The sequence below is a fragment of the Panthera uncia genome (genome assembly GCF_023721935.1).
Source record: "Panthera uncia isolate 11264 chromosome B2 unlocalized genomic scaffold, Puncia_PCG_1.0 HiC_scaffold_24, whole genome shotgun sequence".
NCBI lineage: Eukaryota > Metazoa > Chordata > Mammalia > Carnivora > Felidae > Panthera > Panthera uncia.
The window spans coordinates 56,408,320-56,428,844 of NW_026057580.1; the positions used below are offsets into that span (position 1 = coordinate 56,408,320).

Sequence of the window (20,525 nt, forward strand, 5' to 3'; positions counted from 1 at the left end):
GTCTTGAAAATTTCCCAGTGAGAAAAATCTCAAGGATGGTATTAAACCTACATATTTTATAAGAGTTCTACTTCTTTTATTTTTAAAGAATATAATGTTTGATAAAATATAGTTGTGTATTACCATGATATATTTTACCATTTCAATAATAGCTGCTATAATTACATGATTCTGTAAATCTCCAAGAAAATCATCACTTTTTTTTTCTTTGTTAGTATCCACAGAACAAATTAACCAGATGGAAAGCTCTAGTCAGCTGTTTTGTTTCATGGGAGAGTAGTTCATCAGCTCTCAGGAGAATTACTATTTGACCTCTCTACACAAGACATTCAGCTTCCAACAAACTGGACTTGCAAATATGTCCCTAGAGACTAATATCAAACATTCCACCACCATTCTATGATGCTTGTTTTAGGTTATTTTTGATTGATGGCCTGAAGTTATGGCTTTAGTTATTTTTAAATTGTTTGTTGAGTTTTTAAAAAGTAGTGCATGAGGGGGGAAGAAAATAGCCTCCTTCTTCAAAATGGGAGCTACAGTTATAACTGCACATTTTCCACCAAGTCAAGTACACCTACAGATGACTTAGCCATGACTTTTCCACTCCTACATCCCACTCGATTCTTGAGTGGGATCATGGACAGCTATTACTGTTCTCATTTACAGCTAAGGAACGTAAGGGCCAGAAAGGTTAAATGGTTTCCACAACAGCGGATAAGTTATATGCTAGTGCTAAAGCAACAGGTGCCACAATCTCCAGCTTCTGATTTCTAACCTAATTCTTCTCAATATGCCTTGTCTTGGGTGACAAGCAAAAACAGATAAGGAAGTACACACAGGCCTGCTGAACTCAACCCTCAGAACCAAGAAAAGAAAAAAAAAAAAACTAAAAGAACTTTTTTTTACTAGTTATCCTAACTCCTTCATATTTTTAAATATGTGCATTTTAATTTCTTCTGCTGCAGAACATATATTTATCCCATCTGGCCTAGTTTACCCAGACTTTGGAAGATTTATTTTTTCATATAGCTCATTTAACTCCCCTAAACTTCATCAAATTCAGTCACTTGATCAAACAACATTTCAGCTAACATCATAGATCTCAGAAGACAAAGATCTTATGAACTGGTTAAGGACATGGTTCATCTCAAAATGTTATGTGCACATATCCAAAAAGTCTGGTGTAACGTCCAACAGAGAATTGAAGAATCTGAGCCAACACCTCCAAAACTGTTAATAGAAGCATATCAGTCCCCCTAGTTGAGAGGAAAAAAAAAAGCCTTTATTAATATCCACGGATAAACCACCTACTTCTGCTGCTTCTCTGACACATTCCTCAGTTGGTAATGAAGGAACCCACCAGGTGTCTTCCTCAGCTGCCCTCACAGGGAAAGTGAAAGAACTCTCCTTGCCACAGACAGGTCCTTAGGGCTTTACCTTCTGTTCCCTAACCTTCATTTTCAGTCCTTGGACATATTTGCCACAGATGTAATAGATACAATTAATTCACTAGTCAAGTGGATATACAAATTCTTAACTCTTTACTAATTGAAACTTTATCCCTTATTCTGTTGATAGAAGCCTCTTTGCATATATGTTTTCATCAATACTTGCCTTGGACTCCACGCCCTTAGAGAACAGGAAGTTTCCCAGTCATTTCTTTGGTCATAAACGATGTTCTGAGGTCCTGCTATACTCGGACTTGATATACACAAATGAAGTAAGCAACATTCTTCCTCTCTGAGGAGCTCACAAGTGAGACACACATGGACAGAAAAAACTGTTACAAAATGTGGCAAAAGAAAAATAGACATATGTATGAACTAATGAGAGCAGCTACTCTTTCCTGAGGGATATGAGAAAGCTACCGAGAAAAGGAGTTTTAACTGGACCTTGATGGATGAGGAGAATCATCAGGCAGACAAGGTCAGTGAGACGAGAAAGAGGGTATTAGATTGAGAAGAAAAGCCACAGGTGAAGACTCAATGCCATTAAAGGATGTAGCATGTGTGAAGAATAGGCAGTCACTGGAAGTGGCTAAAAGCATACGTGGGAGATGTGTGTATGTTGGGCGGTGCTGAGTCTGGAAAGGGCTAGAGGAGGGGAAAGCAGACAGGATAGTAAAGGGTCTCTATGCTAATGCAGTTTAGACTTTCTTTCAGAGTCAAAAATAAGCTGTTGGAGATTTTTCCAGTGAAGGGAGATGATCAGATGAGTCTGAGAAAAGATTCTTCTTGAGCACATGGAGGATATTCTGGAACTTCCTGGGGGAAATTGAGCTTATGATTACAGAACAAAAGTCATGTAGTAGCAATGTGTTTGGTTCCACTCAATAGAGGAAGAAATCTTGAATAATATCCCCAGATAGATGTAAACCACTATGGCCCATCAGAGATAGGAAGAGGGCCTAAAATAAGATTTAAGGGATGCTTCTGAAATAGAATCAATGGGATATAGTACCCAATAAACATATGTAGGGAGTGCATGCAGGGAGGGAGGAGAGAATGATGGAAACAGTTGCCTCAAGAGACTAGGTGATTATACAACTATGCACTATAGATGGTTTCTATAACCATAGAGCACAGAGAAATATACTTTGTTCGGTGAGGTTTCCAAAATGCTCCTGCCTGGCCATCAGAGAAACAATTCAAAATAAAATCCTAAATGGAAAAAGGACCACAGGTAATTAAGTTAAATATAGTGTGAATTAGGATTATTCATCCAGTTTCTGTTTCCATTCAAGTCTGGAATATCAATCACACACTTCAAAGACTTAAACATTTTGCACTAACACTTCCCAAGAGGATTTTAATATTCATTACACCATTTAGATTTGAATTCTCCCCAAGTTCTTCCCTAAAAAAAATCAGAAACAAATCTACTTTACTGAATCAATGAAAGCCTGAACGGGCAGTCGAAATAGTCCTGCAGTACTCTCATAGGAACACAGATATATTTACACAGGCTGAGTGAAGGTGCTTTGAATAACCAGATGGAAATTAGGCCAGGTATCCCAGCAAACTTTGAATTAAAGAACAGTGCACTTTGACTTATGTGCAAAAGTAGTGGGTATGGCATTATTTGCATCTATTTAGAAAAATTTACACATCATGTATTAGAGATAGAAGTAACCATATATACCATTTATTGCATGTCCTCTACTTTAGGAAACATAATGTGTTGATTTATATAGTATTACCTGTCTCTATGGGGAACAAAAAGCTGTAATCAAAACTATGTAAGTTATAATTGCTATTTAGAGTAAAATATTGACAGTAATTCAACTGCCTCAAGTAAGTAAAATTCCTCAAAAACACATCGGCAATAGAGACATTATTGGAAACCAGAAGGCTCAAATTGTATCCTTGTATATTTCAAGTCCACCATAAGAAGGAAAAGCCCTCTCAGTTTTCAAAAGTGTAATCCATGACAGGAAAGTAATAAGACATAGACAGGTTGTCCTTGATTTGCACAATGTTCATGCACAAAGCTCATGCATATTGCAACCATGTTCCCACTTTGCACACTTCCATGGTACTGTGAGAGAGACAGAGAGAGAGAGAGAGAGAGAGAGAGAGAGAGAGAGAGATTTATTGCTTCCCTCTCCTCTCTTGCATCTAAAATGGTCCTGCTCAGTTCCCTTTGATTCAGCCCACATGCATCCCAGATCTTCCCAGTTTGGACAACTTCCATGACCACCATAAGCAGTCAAACCCTTCTTAGATATTGCTACCCCCATCTAGATTATATCTAGATTATGAATCTAGATTATGTCTCTTTTGACAAACATAAGAAAAAATAATTTAATACATACCACTCTACTTATCATCTACTCATTTTTTGAAATCTTTAAAAAATAAAGCATTTCATATATAGGAAAGAATATTTCTAATATATCTGCAAAGTAAAGAAATAGCAATTTAGTAAAGAAATCAAAACATTCCCTAAATACTTTTTTTGTAGTTTCAAGTTTTTCTTTAAATTGCAGTTAGTTAATATACAATGTAATATTAATTTCATGAGTAGAATTCAGTGATTCATCACTTACACATAACACTCAGTGCTCATCACAAGTGCCCTCCTTAATACCCATCATCCACTTAACCCATCTCCCTGCCCACCTTCCCTCCAGCAACCCTCAGTTTTTTCTCTATAGTTGAGTCTGTTTCTTGGTTTGCCTCTCTCCTTTTCCTCCCCAAGTTCATTGTTTCATAAATTCTGCATATGAGTGAAATCATATGGTATTTGTCTTTCTCTGACTGGCTTATTTCACTTGTCATACACTCAAGTTCCATCCATGTCATTGCAAATGGTAAAATTTCATTCTTTTTAATGGCCGAGTAATATTCCATTGTATATATATACCACATCTTCTTTATCCATTCATCAGTTGATAGACATTTGGGCTCTTCCCAAAATTTGGCTATTGTTGATAATGCTGCTATAAACATCAGGGTGCATGTATCCCTTTGGATTAGTATTTTTGTATCATTTGGGTAAATACCTAGATCCTATATATTTGAAATCCTCTTTACAACTTCTCAATACCCCGTCTAATTCCAGAAGTTAGGTAACTTTAATTGCATCCTGATTTTTGTGTTTATAATCATCATGATTTTTAAAATAGCTTGACTAAAATTTATTGTGTTTAATAACATGTTAACTAACATACTAACATATTTTAACATGTTAATAACCTATCTATTATAATTCCTAATAATCCATTTTGAATGTTTTTGAACTTTATAAAAGTGTATTTACTTTTAGAGCCTAATTGCTTCATTCAATATTGTGAAGTTCATCTATACTGAGGATGAATTACCTGTAATTCATCTGTTTTTATTGCCATATGTTAGTATGTTGTATGACCACACACCTACTTATGTATCCATTTTTCCCTTCGAGAGATATTCAGTTTCCTATTATGGCTACTATAAACTATGCTGCTGTGAGCGTTCTTGCACATGATCTCTGCAAGATTTTCTGACTTACACACTTAACGGGTGCAATTGCTGAGTCATACAAAAGGTTCTTGTTCAACTTTACAATATTATGAAATATTGTTTTTCAGAGCAGTTTTATCCTTTGCATCTTTTACTTTTATTTTTAGTGAGTGAGTTTCCATTGGTCCTTATCCTCAACAATATTTGATATTGTCAGACTTGTTCATTTTTTCTGACTCTGTGAATGTAAATATATAGTTTATTATGGTTTGCTAAACAGATCAATTCAAATTCCATGGAGTAGATTGAGCTTTCTTTAAAATATCTGTCATTTAGAAAAGAAACATGTGTTTGTATCTTTTTCCCATTTTTCTGTTAATTTTTAATTCTTATTTACTCATGGGAGTGTTTTATATATTCTGTACTCTAATCCTTTGTCAGTTATATGTGTGGCAAATATCATCTGTTAACCTGTTATTCTGTGATTGTCTTTTCATTTAATAGTCTTTCAATGACCAATTTTTTTTGATTGCCAATCTGCTCATTTATGGTTTGTGTTTTGCATCTTTTCAAAAAACTTTTACTAACATGAAAGCATAGACATCTACTCCTATATTTCAAATTTTGCTTTTCATATTGATGATTGAATTATTTTGAGTATAGTATAAGGTAGGGATCCAACTTAGTTTTTTGCCATGTAAGTAACCAATTATTCCAGGACCATTTATTGAATAATTTCTTACTCTTTCTAAACTTAAATTTCATTCTTTATATAATAGATCAATATTTATAAATGTAAATATATCAAAAATAGATATATAATTTCTGTCTGATATTATTTGGTTCTGATTTGATTCATACTTGATTTGGTGTTCTCCATGCTGTTCCACTGGTCTCTTAGTTTATCCAGTTCTAATACTATATTTCCTTAATGACTTTAAGTTTTGAGATTTCATATAACAAGGCTTCCCAATATCATAAGGTTTAGATATACTGTGTTACATTTAATACAAGTATTATTTTTATTGCTTTCAAACATGATAGTTTTTAACATTATATTTCTGTTGTATAGGAATTCTGTTGATTTTTGTATATTGATTTTGTATCAAGAAACTTGCTAACCTCTCTTTGACTGATAATGAGCTTGAGCACAATCTCATGTTTATTAGTATTTGGACATCCTCTTTTGTGTAATGTCTATTCAAGTCCTTTGCCCCTTTATTGTATTGTCCGTTTTTTTCTTATGGACTTTTAGAATTTCTTTATGTATTCTGGATATGATTCCTTTGTTGGTTCATGAGTTACAATATTTTCTTTGACTCTGTGGTTTTTATTTTCATGCTCTTATCTAGAATCTTTTTAAAATAGTGGCCTTAATTTTAATATAGTCCAATTTATCAAATTCTCCCTATATGGCTGCATTGCTTAAGAAATTTTTCCCTATTACAAGTTAATGAAGACATTTTCTTATATTCTAAAAGGATTAGAAGAGAAATAGCACCTTCAAAATAGTGAGTCTCCAAGTCTATGAACATGGTCTATCTTTTTACTTATGTATTTGTGTTTTCTTTATATTCTTTCAAAGTGTTCTGTGTAGGGGTTTCATACATGCTTATTATATTTATTACAAGGTATATGAGGGTTTGGTAATGGTATACAGCTTTTATTTCATTTTGTTTGCTGTTATGTAAGAATACAATAGATTTTTGTATATAAACATTTTATCTAGCAACTCTGTTAACTCACTTACAAATTCTAATTGTTTATTATAGAATCATTTAGATTCTCTTCACACAAAATCAGCCATCAGAAAATAATGACAGTTATTTGTTCTCTTTTAATTCTGATATTTTTCTTTTTCTCATCTTAGTGCACAGGCTATGACTTCTGGTATAGAACTGAATAAACGTGATCACAGGCATTCTTTTTCCGTTTCTGATCTCAGCGTAAAAGCTATCAGCATTCACCATTATATATGTTTGCTATATATTTTTAAATTACATTGAGGAAATTCCTTTTATTCTTAGTTTGCTAAGTTTTTGATTTTGAATTGAAGTCAAATTTCATCAAAAGTCTTTTCTGCATCTGCTGAGATAATTATATGGCTTTCTCTTTTATTTGATAAATGTGGTGAAATACAGTGATTCTCTTTTTAATTTTAAACCAAAATTGCATTCTTGGGATAAATGTAATTTATCATGACATGATTAACATTTTTATATATTACTAGAGATAATTGGTTATTATTTGAGTAAAGATTGTATGTACTGCAAAATGTATTATTTATTATAAGTGTAATTGGCCTATAAATTTTTTCTCTAATGTTTTCAGATTTTGGTATCAGCTTAATGGGTTCAAAACTAACATGTTTCCTGCTTATAATATTTGGCATAATTTATTAAGATTAGTATTATCTCTTGAGGCTTGGTAAGATTCACAAGTGAAGCCATTTTGGGCTTGCATTTTACTGTGTAAATAGGCTTTTAATAATAAATTTAGTTTCTCTGATAGTTACCAACTAGTTGAAATGTTATATTCTTGTAGCAGTTTTAATATTTACTTATTTTAGAAGTTTCCTGTTTTATCCAATTTTTCTAATTCCTTAGCTAAAGTTATTCCATATAGTCAATATTTATTTAGATACACCTATTTATAGTTTTTATTGTTTTTCACTACTTGCTTCCTCTCTGAGCTTCAATCTGAGATCAATGCTTTTTTCCCTGAAAAACAGTCTTTGGTATTTATTTTAATGAGTGTGCTATTGATATATTCAGTTTCTGATTGTCTGAAAAATATCTTTTTTCGCCTTCATTATTGAAAGCTATTTTATCTGAGTATAGATTTCTAGGTTGGCTTCTAATTTCTTTCAGCAATTTTACCTTGTCTTTCTATTGTCCAGCTTCCATTTTTTTCTGTTGAGAAGTAGGTAACTTCTTAATTTGTTGTTACACCAAAAGTAATACTTTTACCCCATGTGTTAGATGTCATTTGTCTTTGGTTTTTAGTGGTTTTACCCCGAGATGACTCAGTAGGTGTGTTTTTAGGCTGGTTGAGGTTCTTGGTTTTTGCTTTCTTTTTTTAAATTTGTAGCATGATGTCATTTGTCAGTTTTGGAGGACTGGCCATTATTTTTTCAATAAGAATTCTCCTCATATTCCCCCATAAAACGTGTAAAACACACTTTTTTACATAGGAAGAAAAATAATATTTCTTGACCAAATGGCATATTGAAAAATGGAATCCAGGGGCACCTGGATGGCTCAGTCAGTTGGGTGTCCGACTTCAGCTCAGGTCATGATCTCACAGTCTGTGAGTTCGAGCCCCACTTCAGGCTCTGTGCTTACAGCTCAGAGCCTGGAGCCTGCTTCAGATTCTGTATCTCCCTCTCTTTCTCTGCCCCTCCCACACTCATGCTCTGTCTCTCTCTGTCTCAGAAATAAATAAACATTAAAAAATTTAAAAAAAAGAAAAATGGAATCCTAATTGATTTGCCTATTTGTGGTATGTCTATCATGCAATCCTTTCTATCGTTATTTTTAAATTAATTTTTATAAGTCTCAGCTCAAAACATTTCACGTACCTATTTCCAGTCATCAGTGGTCATTTCCTTTTCTATAGAAAAAAAATATATATGTTCAACTCCCGCTTGAAACTTAAACCACTGATGATCTCTCCCAGTCTACCTTTCTAATTTGCCCTCCAATATTTGCCTCCTTGTGCCCTGAAAGCCACTGAATAAATTACTTGCTGCTTCCCGTGCCTACCTCGCATATCCAAGTATGAATGTCTATCCTAATTCTGCTGCTCTATCTTAATGCCCTTCCCCACATCTCCAGGGAAAGAGAGGTCTGCACAGGCTAAGATCCTAGGCTTCAGTTTCTGACAAGTGTCGTTTTGAATCTAGCATTGATCTTGCATTTTTATGAGTCAGGTGATCTTGGCCTCACTAAGCTTTGGTTTCTTCTTTAAGGGGATAATATTATTCATGAGGATAATAATAGACTTCACCTAGAGGGCCATTGTGAGGACTAGAGGAAACAGTCCACATAAAGTGGTTAATACAGTACTTGACGCTCAGAAACAGGAATATGAGAGATCACTGGTAGTATTTTTCTTATAAAAGACCAAGGGATAGGAGAGACTGCTCTTTTCCCACCTCTACATCGATTCTGCTCTGTAATACAGAGCCTGCTGCAGCTGCCACAATGATATGATTACCACAATATCTCATAGCCAAAAATCTAGTCACTGAACCCTGGACAACCTGAGCCCAGGCATTTCAAAATAGTAGAAAGCACCCACATAGGTCTGACACAGTCTGCCAGCAGCAGCAGCAGCAGCAGGAACATGTCTTCCGTTTCCCTTCCATCTTCCAGTTTATACACATGGTTTGTGTTAGCAGAGCCAAATCTGCATCCTGAACACTTCTGTAGAGGGGCCAGGAATTATTTTTAGCTTCCTGACCTCTCCAATTAGAAGGGTAAAGCCAAGGTTGAGAGAAGAAATCCATAACATCTTCTGCATTCATTTAAAGGCCACCTTCTCCAACTTGTTCCCAGATTTTTCCTAGCTAAAAGTAACTGTGTGTCCGCTTCCTATGAATTGGTAGTTTTCAAACCTCACTGGACATTAGAACCACCCAGGAAATGAAAAATACTTATTCTTATCCGTTATTTCCAGAAATTTCTGATTTAATTGGTTTGGGGTAGGGGTGCACTTTGGAAAATTTTAAACTCTAATGTGCACTCTGTGTTTAGGACTGCTCTAAATTCTTAAAACCTTTCATTTCTCCTCATCACTTCTTAACTTTTGTTTATTTATAAAATATCCTTACTTTTCCTACTATATTATAAATTCTCTGAGGATAGGATTTGAATCTACTATTTTATGTCTTTTACAACTTCTGGCAGATTACTTTGGAAGTAGAAAGATACTTTATGTTTATTGACTGCATGATTAAATGAATGATGTATTATGCCTTGCAAACAAAAGCATATTAACGATACCAGGCATGGTATCAGGTCCCTGCCTTGCTCTTGTTTGACATTCTCTCAAGTACACTTCTTGTGAATCTATTAATTGTGCTCAGCATAGTAAAAATATAAGTGGATATATTGCGCACAGCATTAGCCATCTAATCAATAATTCACCATAAAATATAACTTGACACAAAATTATTCCTGGTTTAAAAAATAACATCTAAGAGACCTCATTCTCAGCTATGGAAACTATTGCCAATGAACACACATCCTTTTAGGTAGAAATCTAAAATAAAGGTGGGAACTGGAAAATGAAAGCCAAGTCCATTCAAGGCATTGGATTTCTGAGGTATTTATTTTTATAGGTTCTTTGATATATCAGTGTATCTCTAAATCAATCTTCTAAAACCCCCAGTATGCAATGATAAAAATTCTTCACTTAAACTATTGTATAATTGCAGAATGACTTTGAAATAAGTTTGATTAGAATATATTTAGTTGATATATACAACCTCTTTGAAAGAAGTTTGACAAGAATGTGTAATTGATATTGATACTAGCATTTCTGAGTTTGTATCTAAAAAAGTCAAATGCTATCTAATTGGGTCACATTGTTAGTATTAAGATTTCTTATGCTTCATAGTTATAGATGAGCTTTGCTCAATGATTTTAAATATTTATTTGAAAGAAAAACTTTTCCCAATATCTCTGCCAAATTAATCCTCAGATGAGGGCTCCTGAAGTAAGAATCGCATGGTTCTCATCCTCTTTCCTACAGCTTTACCTATTCAGGAATGATTAAAAAAGCAAGTTGTTTGGTCTGCTCTCCTAGACACAGAGTTATTCCCCGAGTATTTAAAAATATTAATGTTAGGGATAAAGAAAAGGAAAAGGACAGAATGATGTTCAGAATGGAATAATGTTAGATAAAAGGTGATATGACTGGAGAATTTTTTTGCCTCTTTTGCCTGCCCCCACCCCATCTAGCACTGCTTCTATTAAAAGTGCAAATAGTTTTAGGGTCACCTGGGCGGCTCAGTCGGTTAAGCGTCTGACTTTGGCTCAGGTCATGATCTCGGGGTCTGTGAGTTCAGGCCTCGCATAAGGCTCTGTGCTGACAGCTTGGAGCCTGCTTTGGATTCTGTGTCTCCCTCCCTCTCTCTCTCTGCCCCTCCCCTGCTTGTGCTCTGCCTCTCTCTCTCTCTCTCTCTCTCTCTCTCTCTCTCTCTCCCTCTCTCTCTTCTCTCTCTGTCTCTCAAAAATAAATAAACATTAAACAATTAAAAAAAATTCAAATAGCTTTAAAAAGCTTTAGCTTCAAAGTCTTCTTTAATCCTGAATGTACCAAGGTGAAAATCTGTTCACAAGACTCACCATTTCCCAACATCAGAAGAGAACCCATACCATTCCCCCATTTGTCTTTCCCTCTTACTTTCCTGCCAAATTGAGATCAATCCTCCCTCCCTCCCTTCCTTCCCTCCTTCCTTCTTTTCTGTGTTCCAACAGCTTAACTTCCTTAAAGTCTTTCTGAGAAGGTTTCCTGATACTATAGCTCCTCACCCTCTTTCTATTGGTTCCCTAAGAACTCCGTGGTTCTAGTAGAATATGCATCATTTATATGGTTATAACACCTGTATTTAAGAAACTCTATTTGGATGTGTTCATACATCCATAGTTAAATGAGAGACTTCATGAAAATGAGGGCTGAATTTCTCAGTGTATCTTTCCCAACCAAGAATAAGAAAGTGAACATTTAGTTTGTTCTCTTACCTCAAATTATATTCACCATTACCAAGTAAGAGTTAAGCTAGAAGAATCCAGACTTCAGGAGGACAGGGAGTTCAAATGTTACTGAGTATATATTCAATACATATTGACCTAGACTAAATCTCACTGTATAGTTCTATAAAATGCAAAATCACAAGGTTTTGAGGTGTTGAAATGACTGTTCTCACCCTACCCAACCCTCTGATGTCACCATAAAGAAAAGATGAGATAAGACGTAAGTTTTCTTCTTTAAAAAAAATTTTAAGTATGGTTCATTTTGTTAAGAATTCTCTATGGAGTAAGGCCTATTATGTGGTTAGGATGGGGATACTTATTTAGAGAAATATTTATATTTATTGATATACATGGTGGTATCAATATTTATATATTTATAAAATATATAAAATGATATTGTGATGAAAGTTAAAGGTATATAACTTATTTCACTATTAAGAGATAAACACATGATCATTGTAAATGTGATTAAAACTCACATTTGAAAATCTTTCAAGGGAATCACATCTATTTTCCTCCTGTTTCCAAGTCCTCACTAACTCTCTGAGTGTGTTTGTACTCACTTGGAAGGGACAGTTCTGTGGAATTAATCAAATAGGGAATTCAATGTTCCTTGCAGATAATTTTGGCATGTTCCATTGGGAACTTTCTAGTAGGAGTTTTCAGCTTTCCTGGGAAAAACTCCACATGTTCCAAATCCTCAGTCTCTTCTCTGTTAGTGAGGAACAATATAACAAAACTGCTACATATAGAATTAATGACAATATATATTCAGCAAGACAGTCTGCTGGAAAAAACCATTAAAATAGAAGAAGGCAAAAACGTATGGGAATACAATTTAAATGTATTAAATAAAAACTAGCATTAAAAATGCTGTAAAAAGCATCACACTAACTAATTTTCTGATTTTGCTAAAATTAAAAAAACACATTTCTGAGGTGGAGAATTAGAAAATATTCATAGCTCCTAATATATTCTAGTAAATCCAGAGGTAACGAGTCTCATTTTCCAAGAAAATCAGTGGTACTACCTTGGGGGACAATGAAACATTCGTGTTCAATGCCCAGTTAAACTTTTTGAAATCCATATGTTTTGTTCTTTCATGCTTTCCTATTATAGAATAACTCAAGTTCTTATCCTTGCTTTGGCTTTATGTTTCACACCAGGTTTTTGTTCTGTAAGATGCTGCTATTATTAACCATTCTATATCCATATTAGTTTAGTCCTAAACCTTGAAGAAGCCTGGAGTTCTTTTCTACCACTGATGGTTTGGCTGCACTTTTACATCTGGGCAATGGCTCAACAACAGTCATAAAGACCTAGCACTTGGACCAAATCCTACCGGCTCAGAAATTTTATTTGTCAACTTAGTGTGGGCCATCTAAATGGAGATGCCCAGGAGGCAAGTGTAGCTTTAGCTACAGATTTTGGAGTCAACATCATATTTGGGGAGGTTGAAGCCACAAGTAAGGAGGATGTCCCAACAGAAAGTATGTAGCACGGAATATCTTAGGACTAACGCGCAGAAACCTCAGTAGGTGCCCAATAAAGATTTGAGAAATAAAAGAATGGCCTAGAAAATGACAATGTACTTGATTATCAACTTCCATTGCAGTTAGAGTAAAAGAGCCTGTTGTGATTTCCAAGGAACTCTCCTCCAGAACTCTCCAGCAAGTTAGTAAGTGATGACAGTTAGTGAAAGCCCTATCAACAGTTCATATTTATATCCTTGGGGTGAAACCATCCTCTTTCAACACCTATCACATTCTTATTGAAGTTCACATTAGTGAATGATGAATAAAAGATGTTTTTCACAATCTGGCTGCAGGCTTAATGCATTTTGTTAACAAAACACACAGGAACTGCCAAAATAGGAGAGTAGCCTTTCCTAAATCACTCCCAAATGTCATCATGACTACAGCATATTTTCCTAATTGGTGGGGTTTTTTTGTTTGTTTGTTTGTTTGTTTTGTGTAAGACACAAATCCATTCAAGTGCTTGACTCCTATTGAGGCTTTATAATTTATCTTAGAAAAAAATTGTTTTTATGAACATGAATCATTTTCTTATTCACAGGACTGAACCAAAATGACAACTGGTCAATTCGATTGTCAATACTGCGCAGCATCACTTCTTGGGAAGAAGTACATACTGAAGAATGACAATCCATACTGTGTTTCCTGTTACGATCGTATTTTTTCTAACTATTGTGAGGAATGCAAAGAACCAATTGAATCAGATTCCAAGGTAGATCTCACTTCAATTCCCAGAATTATTGCATGCAAACAAGGAGACAAATGCTTTGGAATGCCTTGTTTCCTTTAGTACTGACTATTAATACCACATTGCTCTATTGCTGGGTATAAGCATCTTCAAAGTTACCATCGGTCGCCAGATGCTATGCTCAGCACTATGAAATATGACATATACTTTAATCTTCACAGTGATCTTAGAAGATAGTTTAAGATGCTAAAGATTAAAGAGGTTCAGTTATTTGCCCAAAGCTACACAGCTAAAATGTTGATTTATTTCTGGAATGACAAGAGTATAAATGAATAAATACATAAATAATTGAAAATTTAAAGTTTCAAAAAACTGTATCTTCTGACTTCAAATCAGCCTCATCTCCACTAAGTCCATTGTGCCCTGACACAGTCCATTCCTCTCACAATGCACATTATTGTATTTTTTTCCTTTTTCTTTTTTGTCTTTGTTGTGGTGTTGGCATTTTGTTTAATCTCAGACAATAATAGAATATCACAACGTAAAAATAAGAATCATTCCATGAAAAGCCCCTCTTATAGCTTATGAAAAGGAGTGAGAGGAAATTTGAAGAAATAGGAAAAGGTTCACTTATTTTCCATCTGTCTTTACTGACCAACTAAGAAAGCCCAGGCTCTAGCTCTTAATTGCCCCAGAGAGTCTCCTCTCTATGGGTAATACTATCAATGACAACTTTTCCTCAAGCTACCAGCACAAACTACGGGTACCAGAGTCCCAGGAGTGTTCAGTTTAGTCTTATAAAATGACCTGTTTTGTCACAAGCACATTTAATTAACTCGTATTTACTGTCTCGAAGGATCTTTGTTACAAAGGCCGACACTGGCATGAACGATGCTTCAGTTGCGCCAAATGCAATCACTCTCTGGTGGAAAAGCCTTTTGCTGCCAAGGATGAGCGACTGCTGTGCTCAGAATGTTATTCTAACGAGTGCTCCTCCAAGTGCTTCCACTGCAAGAAGACCATCATGCCTGGTGAGATCACAAGGGAGTTCAGGTCTCTAATGGAAGCTGTAACACTTTGAATTATGCCCAAGTATAGGAAGAGTATAGTCGCTAAGAAAACCCTACTTTTGAGAAAGACATCTATCTTGCTATCTCTTGATTTCACTTAGTGTATTTTAGAAATAAAAAGACCATTTCGTTCTGTTTTGAATGGGTAAAATACAGCATTCTATGTATTTTTGTAAAGCTAATTCATACAGGCATTTTCAACCACAATCTGAGCCATAAAGATGAAATCTAAACCAATAACACTAACAGTGCATTAAGCACCGGTTCCTAGGCATAAACAATGGCATCAGGAAGCATAATCCATCATAGGAGAATGGGGCCAACCATCATTTTGTAGCAGGACAAAATATAGTTTGAGGGTCAGTCATCTTTATTCCTTCTAGAGAAGACAAGGATTCATGTACATGATTATACTTTCAGGCAAGCACTTTTGCTGTTTTGATTCTCTACTAAATCCCTCTGGACATCAGCATAACAACACAGTTCTCTCTCATTTTCTTATTATGAATTCAAAAGAGTTTCTAGAAGACCATAACTGCACAACATCCTTTTTGAGAGTTGGTGCCCCAGGCATTCCTAATATCCCAATACTGATAATTATGGCCCAATCTATCTAACCCACATGCAGCCTTTCAGAGTCTCCACTAGTTGTACTTTCAAATCTCAAAATTGTAGCTTACACAGCATAAGAGTTTTCAGTAAAAGAGCGATTCATCATCATCATGGCTGAACTCTACCTTTTCTTTTTCTTTTTCAGATAAATGTTTTAGAAACCAACAAAACACTATTTTTCTATAAAGACAATTAGCTTATCATCTTAACGTTAAAATATATATTCTAAATAACTTGACATATCTTTACTTAAAAAGATGATGTTTCATTTGTACTAACAGGTTCTTATTTGTGGGGTACAGGTTCCCGCAAAATGGAATTTAAGGGAAACTACTGGCATGAAACCTGCTTTGTGTGTGAGCATTGCCGACAGCCAATAGGAACTAAACCTTTGATTTCCAAAGAGAGTGGCAATTACTGTGTACCATGTTTTGAGAAGGAGTTTGCTCACTACTGCAGCTTTTGTAAGAAGGTAATTATCTACAGGGGATGAAGCTTGTGGATCCTTCCGGACCATTGCTTTTTAACTTCATTCTATATTTGGAATGAACTGATACTATCATGTTATGTCTGTCTTTACACATTCATGTTACTTTTAAATTCCAGCATGTCCAAGAGCACACTGCCTGCCACAGTGAAGATGGCCACCTATTTTTATCATCATAAAATTCTACCCAGAACATGACTTTAGTTCCAAAAGCTATAGATAGTCCAATTCCATTTGCTGCTGTTACATAAGATTTCATGTATTCTGGTAGAGGACACACATCTCTTGTTGAATACAAGATACTTCTTAGAAAATAATTTTTGATCCCTTTCCTTTCAGAGGAATATGAATTTGTCTCACAGAATCATTAAGGGAACCAATTTAAACAGAATGTTTAACTTCTCACATTATGTCCCAGCAACACAAATGTCTTCTTGGCTTGAAGCTTTTATATTTCTAATGAGTAGACAGGTAGACTCAAGAGAGTGACAAGACCACTAGAGAAATTCATTAGACATACAGACAGAAAAAGGAATAAGGGTAGCAAGTGGTTTCCTTTGCTTCCAGTTCCAGAGTGTCATTTACAGCCTTTTGACTTGGATACCCATTGAAAACATATCATCCAATAAGAAAAAAAGTCAAGCTTTTCAAGTAAACTTTCTCCAATTCTTTTTTTTATGTGAAAAAGTCACTCCTCTCTATCACTTTGATAAAACCTGTTTGTATTTCATAAAATAGATATTGATGTACTTGAAGAAATCCTTGACCCATGAGACATCATAAGTTTAAAATAACACTATAAATTGTGATGAGCATGCAGCGTTGTCTAAACATTTTTGATCTATGAGCTGCTTTGGCAGATCTCAAGACTATTTGTATAATTGCATATGGACAGCTAGAAGTCTCATTACCTCTTTCTATGGGAACATATGCACACAGTAACTTTTTACATATGTTTAAAATACGAGTACCGCATTTGCAGAGGCATCAATAAACTCCTAAATTATAATCATCGGATTATAATCTTGATTATACTATGATGATGGCCGAAATTACAATTGATAGTAACATAATGTAAAACCATCTTAAACCCGGAGACTTCCATCACTCTACCAGAAACACTGACTTTAAAAATGGCTTTATAAGCAACCCTCAGATGCTATGAACCTGCGATATATGAAACTCAGAAGACTCACCAGAGTCAATGGCAAGCATTTTAGGAACAGATTCTTGTAATAAAATGGTAGGTTGATCTCACTGTTTTGAGGGACAATAAATTGGCCATGTTCAGGTTATTTTTCTTAAATACTTAAGCTGAAATATTAGTGCAACCTGTTGGAATTACCTCAAAACCATTTATTGGGAATGCAATATAAACTTTCTTTCAATTGTATAAAGATTCAGAGGGGAATTTCTCCAGTACATCAGTGCTAAGTACTATTAGAGAGTAAAGCACTGGCATTTCCCAGGTTATAGGAGCCTGTCCTATATTTAGGACATGATCTGAAGTCATGAAAACTTTGTGAAATATTTATATTGGGTAGTAGACAGACCACAACATGCCAGATTGTTTTCTATTTAATTTTTAAAACCACAAGCCATTCAAGGAAAGCTGGATATAAATGTTTCTGATCAAGATGACCCAAGCTGAAGAAAAACAATTTGTTTCAACTCAAACCAGAGACCAAATATAAAACAAACAAAATAGGCAAAAAATACTTAAAAATCAGGCCCTTAGAACTTTTTTCATAGATTTTATTTTGTGAAACTAAAACTTGTTTTCTACCAAAAACAAGTAACCTCAAACTACAAGTGTTTTAAATTCAAACTCCTCGAGCTTCCCAGAGTGTCCTGTGATTCATTGGCTCTTGTCTACTGAGCACAAAACCAATACTGCGTCCACTTTGCCAGAGAAGAAACTTGTTCCAAATCCTGGGATCAATCAGTGGCAAACACCAAACCTAGATGTTAGACTTCATCTTAGCCCGCATGCCTCTTCAAAAGGAACATAATCACAAGCAAACTATTTTTAATGTTCCAGAGTTTCTTCTTCCTAATTAAATAGTCTATATATCAAGTTTTATTTTGCTGTGAATACATTTTTCAAGTGTTGAGTCTTTTAAGCATTGCCTGCTAATAATTTGACTGAACAAATGAAAGGAATCTTCAATTCTGCTGTGCCTGCGGTAAGGCATTTGAAATCAGTAGGGGGTATTTTAAATTGCTTCAGTTCACACATGCCATTATGTTTCCCATTTACTTATTTAGAATAGTATACATTTTTTTTCCTTTAGGAAAAATAACTTTTCTATTAAATATCTTTAATTTTTAAGAGATTTGTTGTAAGGCTTAAAATATCTTTAGCATAATCTTTTCTTTTTTTAAATATTTTTTAACCTTTATTTAATATTGAAAGATAGAGAGAGACAGAGTATAAGCAGGGGAGGGGCAGAGAGAGAGGGAGACAGAATCTGAAGCAGGCTCCAGGCTCTGAGCTGTCAGCACAGAGCCCGACGCAGGGCCCGAACTCACAAACCGCGAGATCATGACCTGAGCCGAAGCTGGACGCTTAACCGACTGAGCCACCCAGGCGCCCCTAGAATAATCTTTTCAAAAGCTTGTGTCATAGACAACATTTTTAAATTTTTTCAGCAATGAGATGGCTTTGCATAGGTTCCACATTTTCTATATCTAGTGAATTTGGATACAACGATCACAGGAATCATTTCAGATACCACATGAGCACATTCCAGTTTCCACAGCTACTCCAGGAGCTCAATAGCCATGGATTCAAAAGATGCTAGGACTACAAAACTGCTATCCAAGAAGAGTTGTTCAATATTTACCCATCTGATTCTGAATAAAGATATCTCAGCCTTTTAAAAAGTACTATTTGTGGATTAAAAAGACTTATATAAGCCAGTTTAATCCATGGGGATATATATACATACACACACACACACACACACACGCGCGCGCGCGCACGCGCGCACGTGTGTGTGTATGTATGTATGTATGTTATGGAGGAATAATAAGCTTCTCTGACACAACCCTAGCACATCACACATTAAGGTTCAACATACAAGCTGTGTTCATTACTTAGAATTCTAAAGCTGAAAACCCACGCAGTTGCCACAGCACCCCATTTGTACTAGAGATAATACTGGAACTGCTATCCAAATGTTTTTCCCTTTGGTGTTTATTCATTAATTCAGCAAGGACTAACCAACTGCCATTAGTGGAAAGTAACCTTGTCTCAATATTATATTACTGGTTAAGTATACAGGCTATGGAGTCAGCTTAGGTTTGCATGCTAGTTGTGTGTGACCTGGCAAGTGACCTGACCACTGTAACCCTCAATAGTTTCTCACCTTTTAAAGGAGGAAAAAATAAGAGTCTTGGTTATGTCGGGATGTTAGGAACATAAGAAAAGGCCATCCCTTTTCTTTCTTTTAAAATAAATAAATATTTTAAAAATAAATAAATAAACGTAATGGTAATGACTTTAAGTAATAGTTCAGGGAAAGAGGAGAACAGGATACGCTGAGAGGTCAGAGAAGAACTTCACAAGGAGGCCTGACATTTAAAGGCCTGACAGGACTAAGGACTGAAAACACACTTCAGAAATATTAGTCATTATTAGTGGATGATGGTGCTTATCAATAATAGTCAGGGTTGCTTCTGCTGGAAGAAAGGTTTCAGGGAAAAGTAGCTTTTTTCAATATCCTTTAAAGCTAGACATGGAAGTAAGAACACAGTATAGAAAACATCTTCGTTCTAATGGTAGACCTTTGAAGACCAACATGAAAGTTAAAGATGAGAAAAGGAATCAGGGCTCTACTTCTTTTTCATTTTCCTGAGTCTGTTATGGCCCTAATTCTTTTCTATTCCACAATAGGAGAAAAATTAGGAGATATATATATATATATATATATATTTTTTTTTTTTGCCAGTTCTACTTAATCCTTATAGCCTTTTGATTCTCATATTGATTCAAAAAAAAAAAAAAACCACAGGGAAAGGACATCCTGACACAAGGGGATGGAGTAACCCAAAGTACACTCATGGGCACAGAAGAGGATCATGACAGGTCTGAACTGTAATAGCTTCCATGGTCACTGCCTTTGTGGTCCTTTGGCAGGTGGTGACTTCAGGTGGGATAACATTTCGTGACCAGCCATGGCATAAAGAGTGTTTTCTGTGCAGTGGCTGTAGGAAAGAGCTCTGTGAAGAGGAGTTTATGTCCAGAGATGATTATCCATTCTGTGTGGACTGCTACAATCATCTTTATGCCAAAAGGTGTGAAGCCTGCACCAAACCCATTACTGGTGAGTTCTTCAGTTTAATATGGTCTGTTAATGGGACAGCTGTGGCTATCTAGATACTTTATAGTTAATTTAGAAAAGGCAAGTAAAAAATATATATAATC

At 35.2% G+C, this 20,525-nt stretch overlaps 1 protein-coding gene across 3 annotated transcripts in view; it reads left to right on the forward strand.

Annotated features, from left to right (window-relative positions):
- The window catches only part of FHL5 (four and a half LIM domains 5), a 40,602-nt gene that overhangs the window by 15,461 nt on the left and 4,616 nt on the right, over window positions 1–20,525 (forward strand). For 2 of the 3 annotated variants that reach the window (XM_049654017.1, XM_049654016.1), the window contains 4 exons: window positions 13,781–13,951; window positions 14,784–14,958; window positions 15,912–16,081; window positions 20,238–20,424. In XM_049654017.1, the coding sequence (XP_049509974.1) occupies window positions 13,793–13,951; window positions 14,784–14,958; window positions 15,912–16,081; window positions 20,238–20,424 (691 nt within the window). In that variant the 5' untranslated portion in view covers window positions 13,781–13,792. Of the gene's footprint in view, window positions 1–1,903; window positions 1,927–13,780; window positions 13,952–14,783; window positions 14,959–15,911; window positions 16,082–20,237; window positions 20,425–20,525 lie in introns of those variants that run through there. The other variant, XM_049654018.1, reaches the window with a different exon arrangement.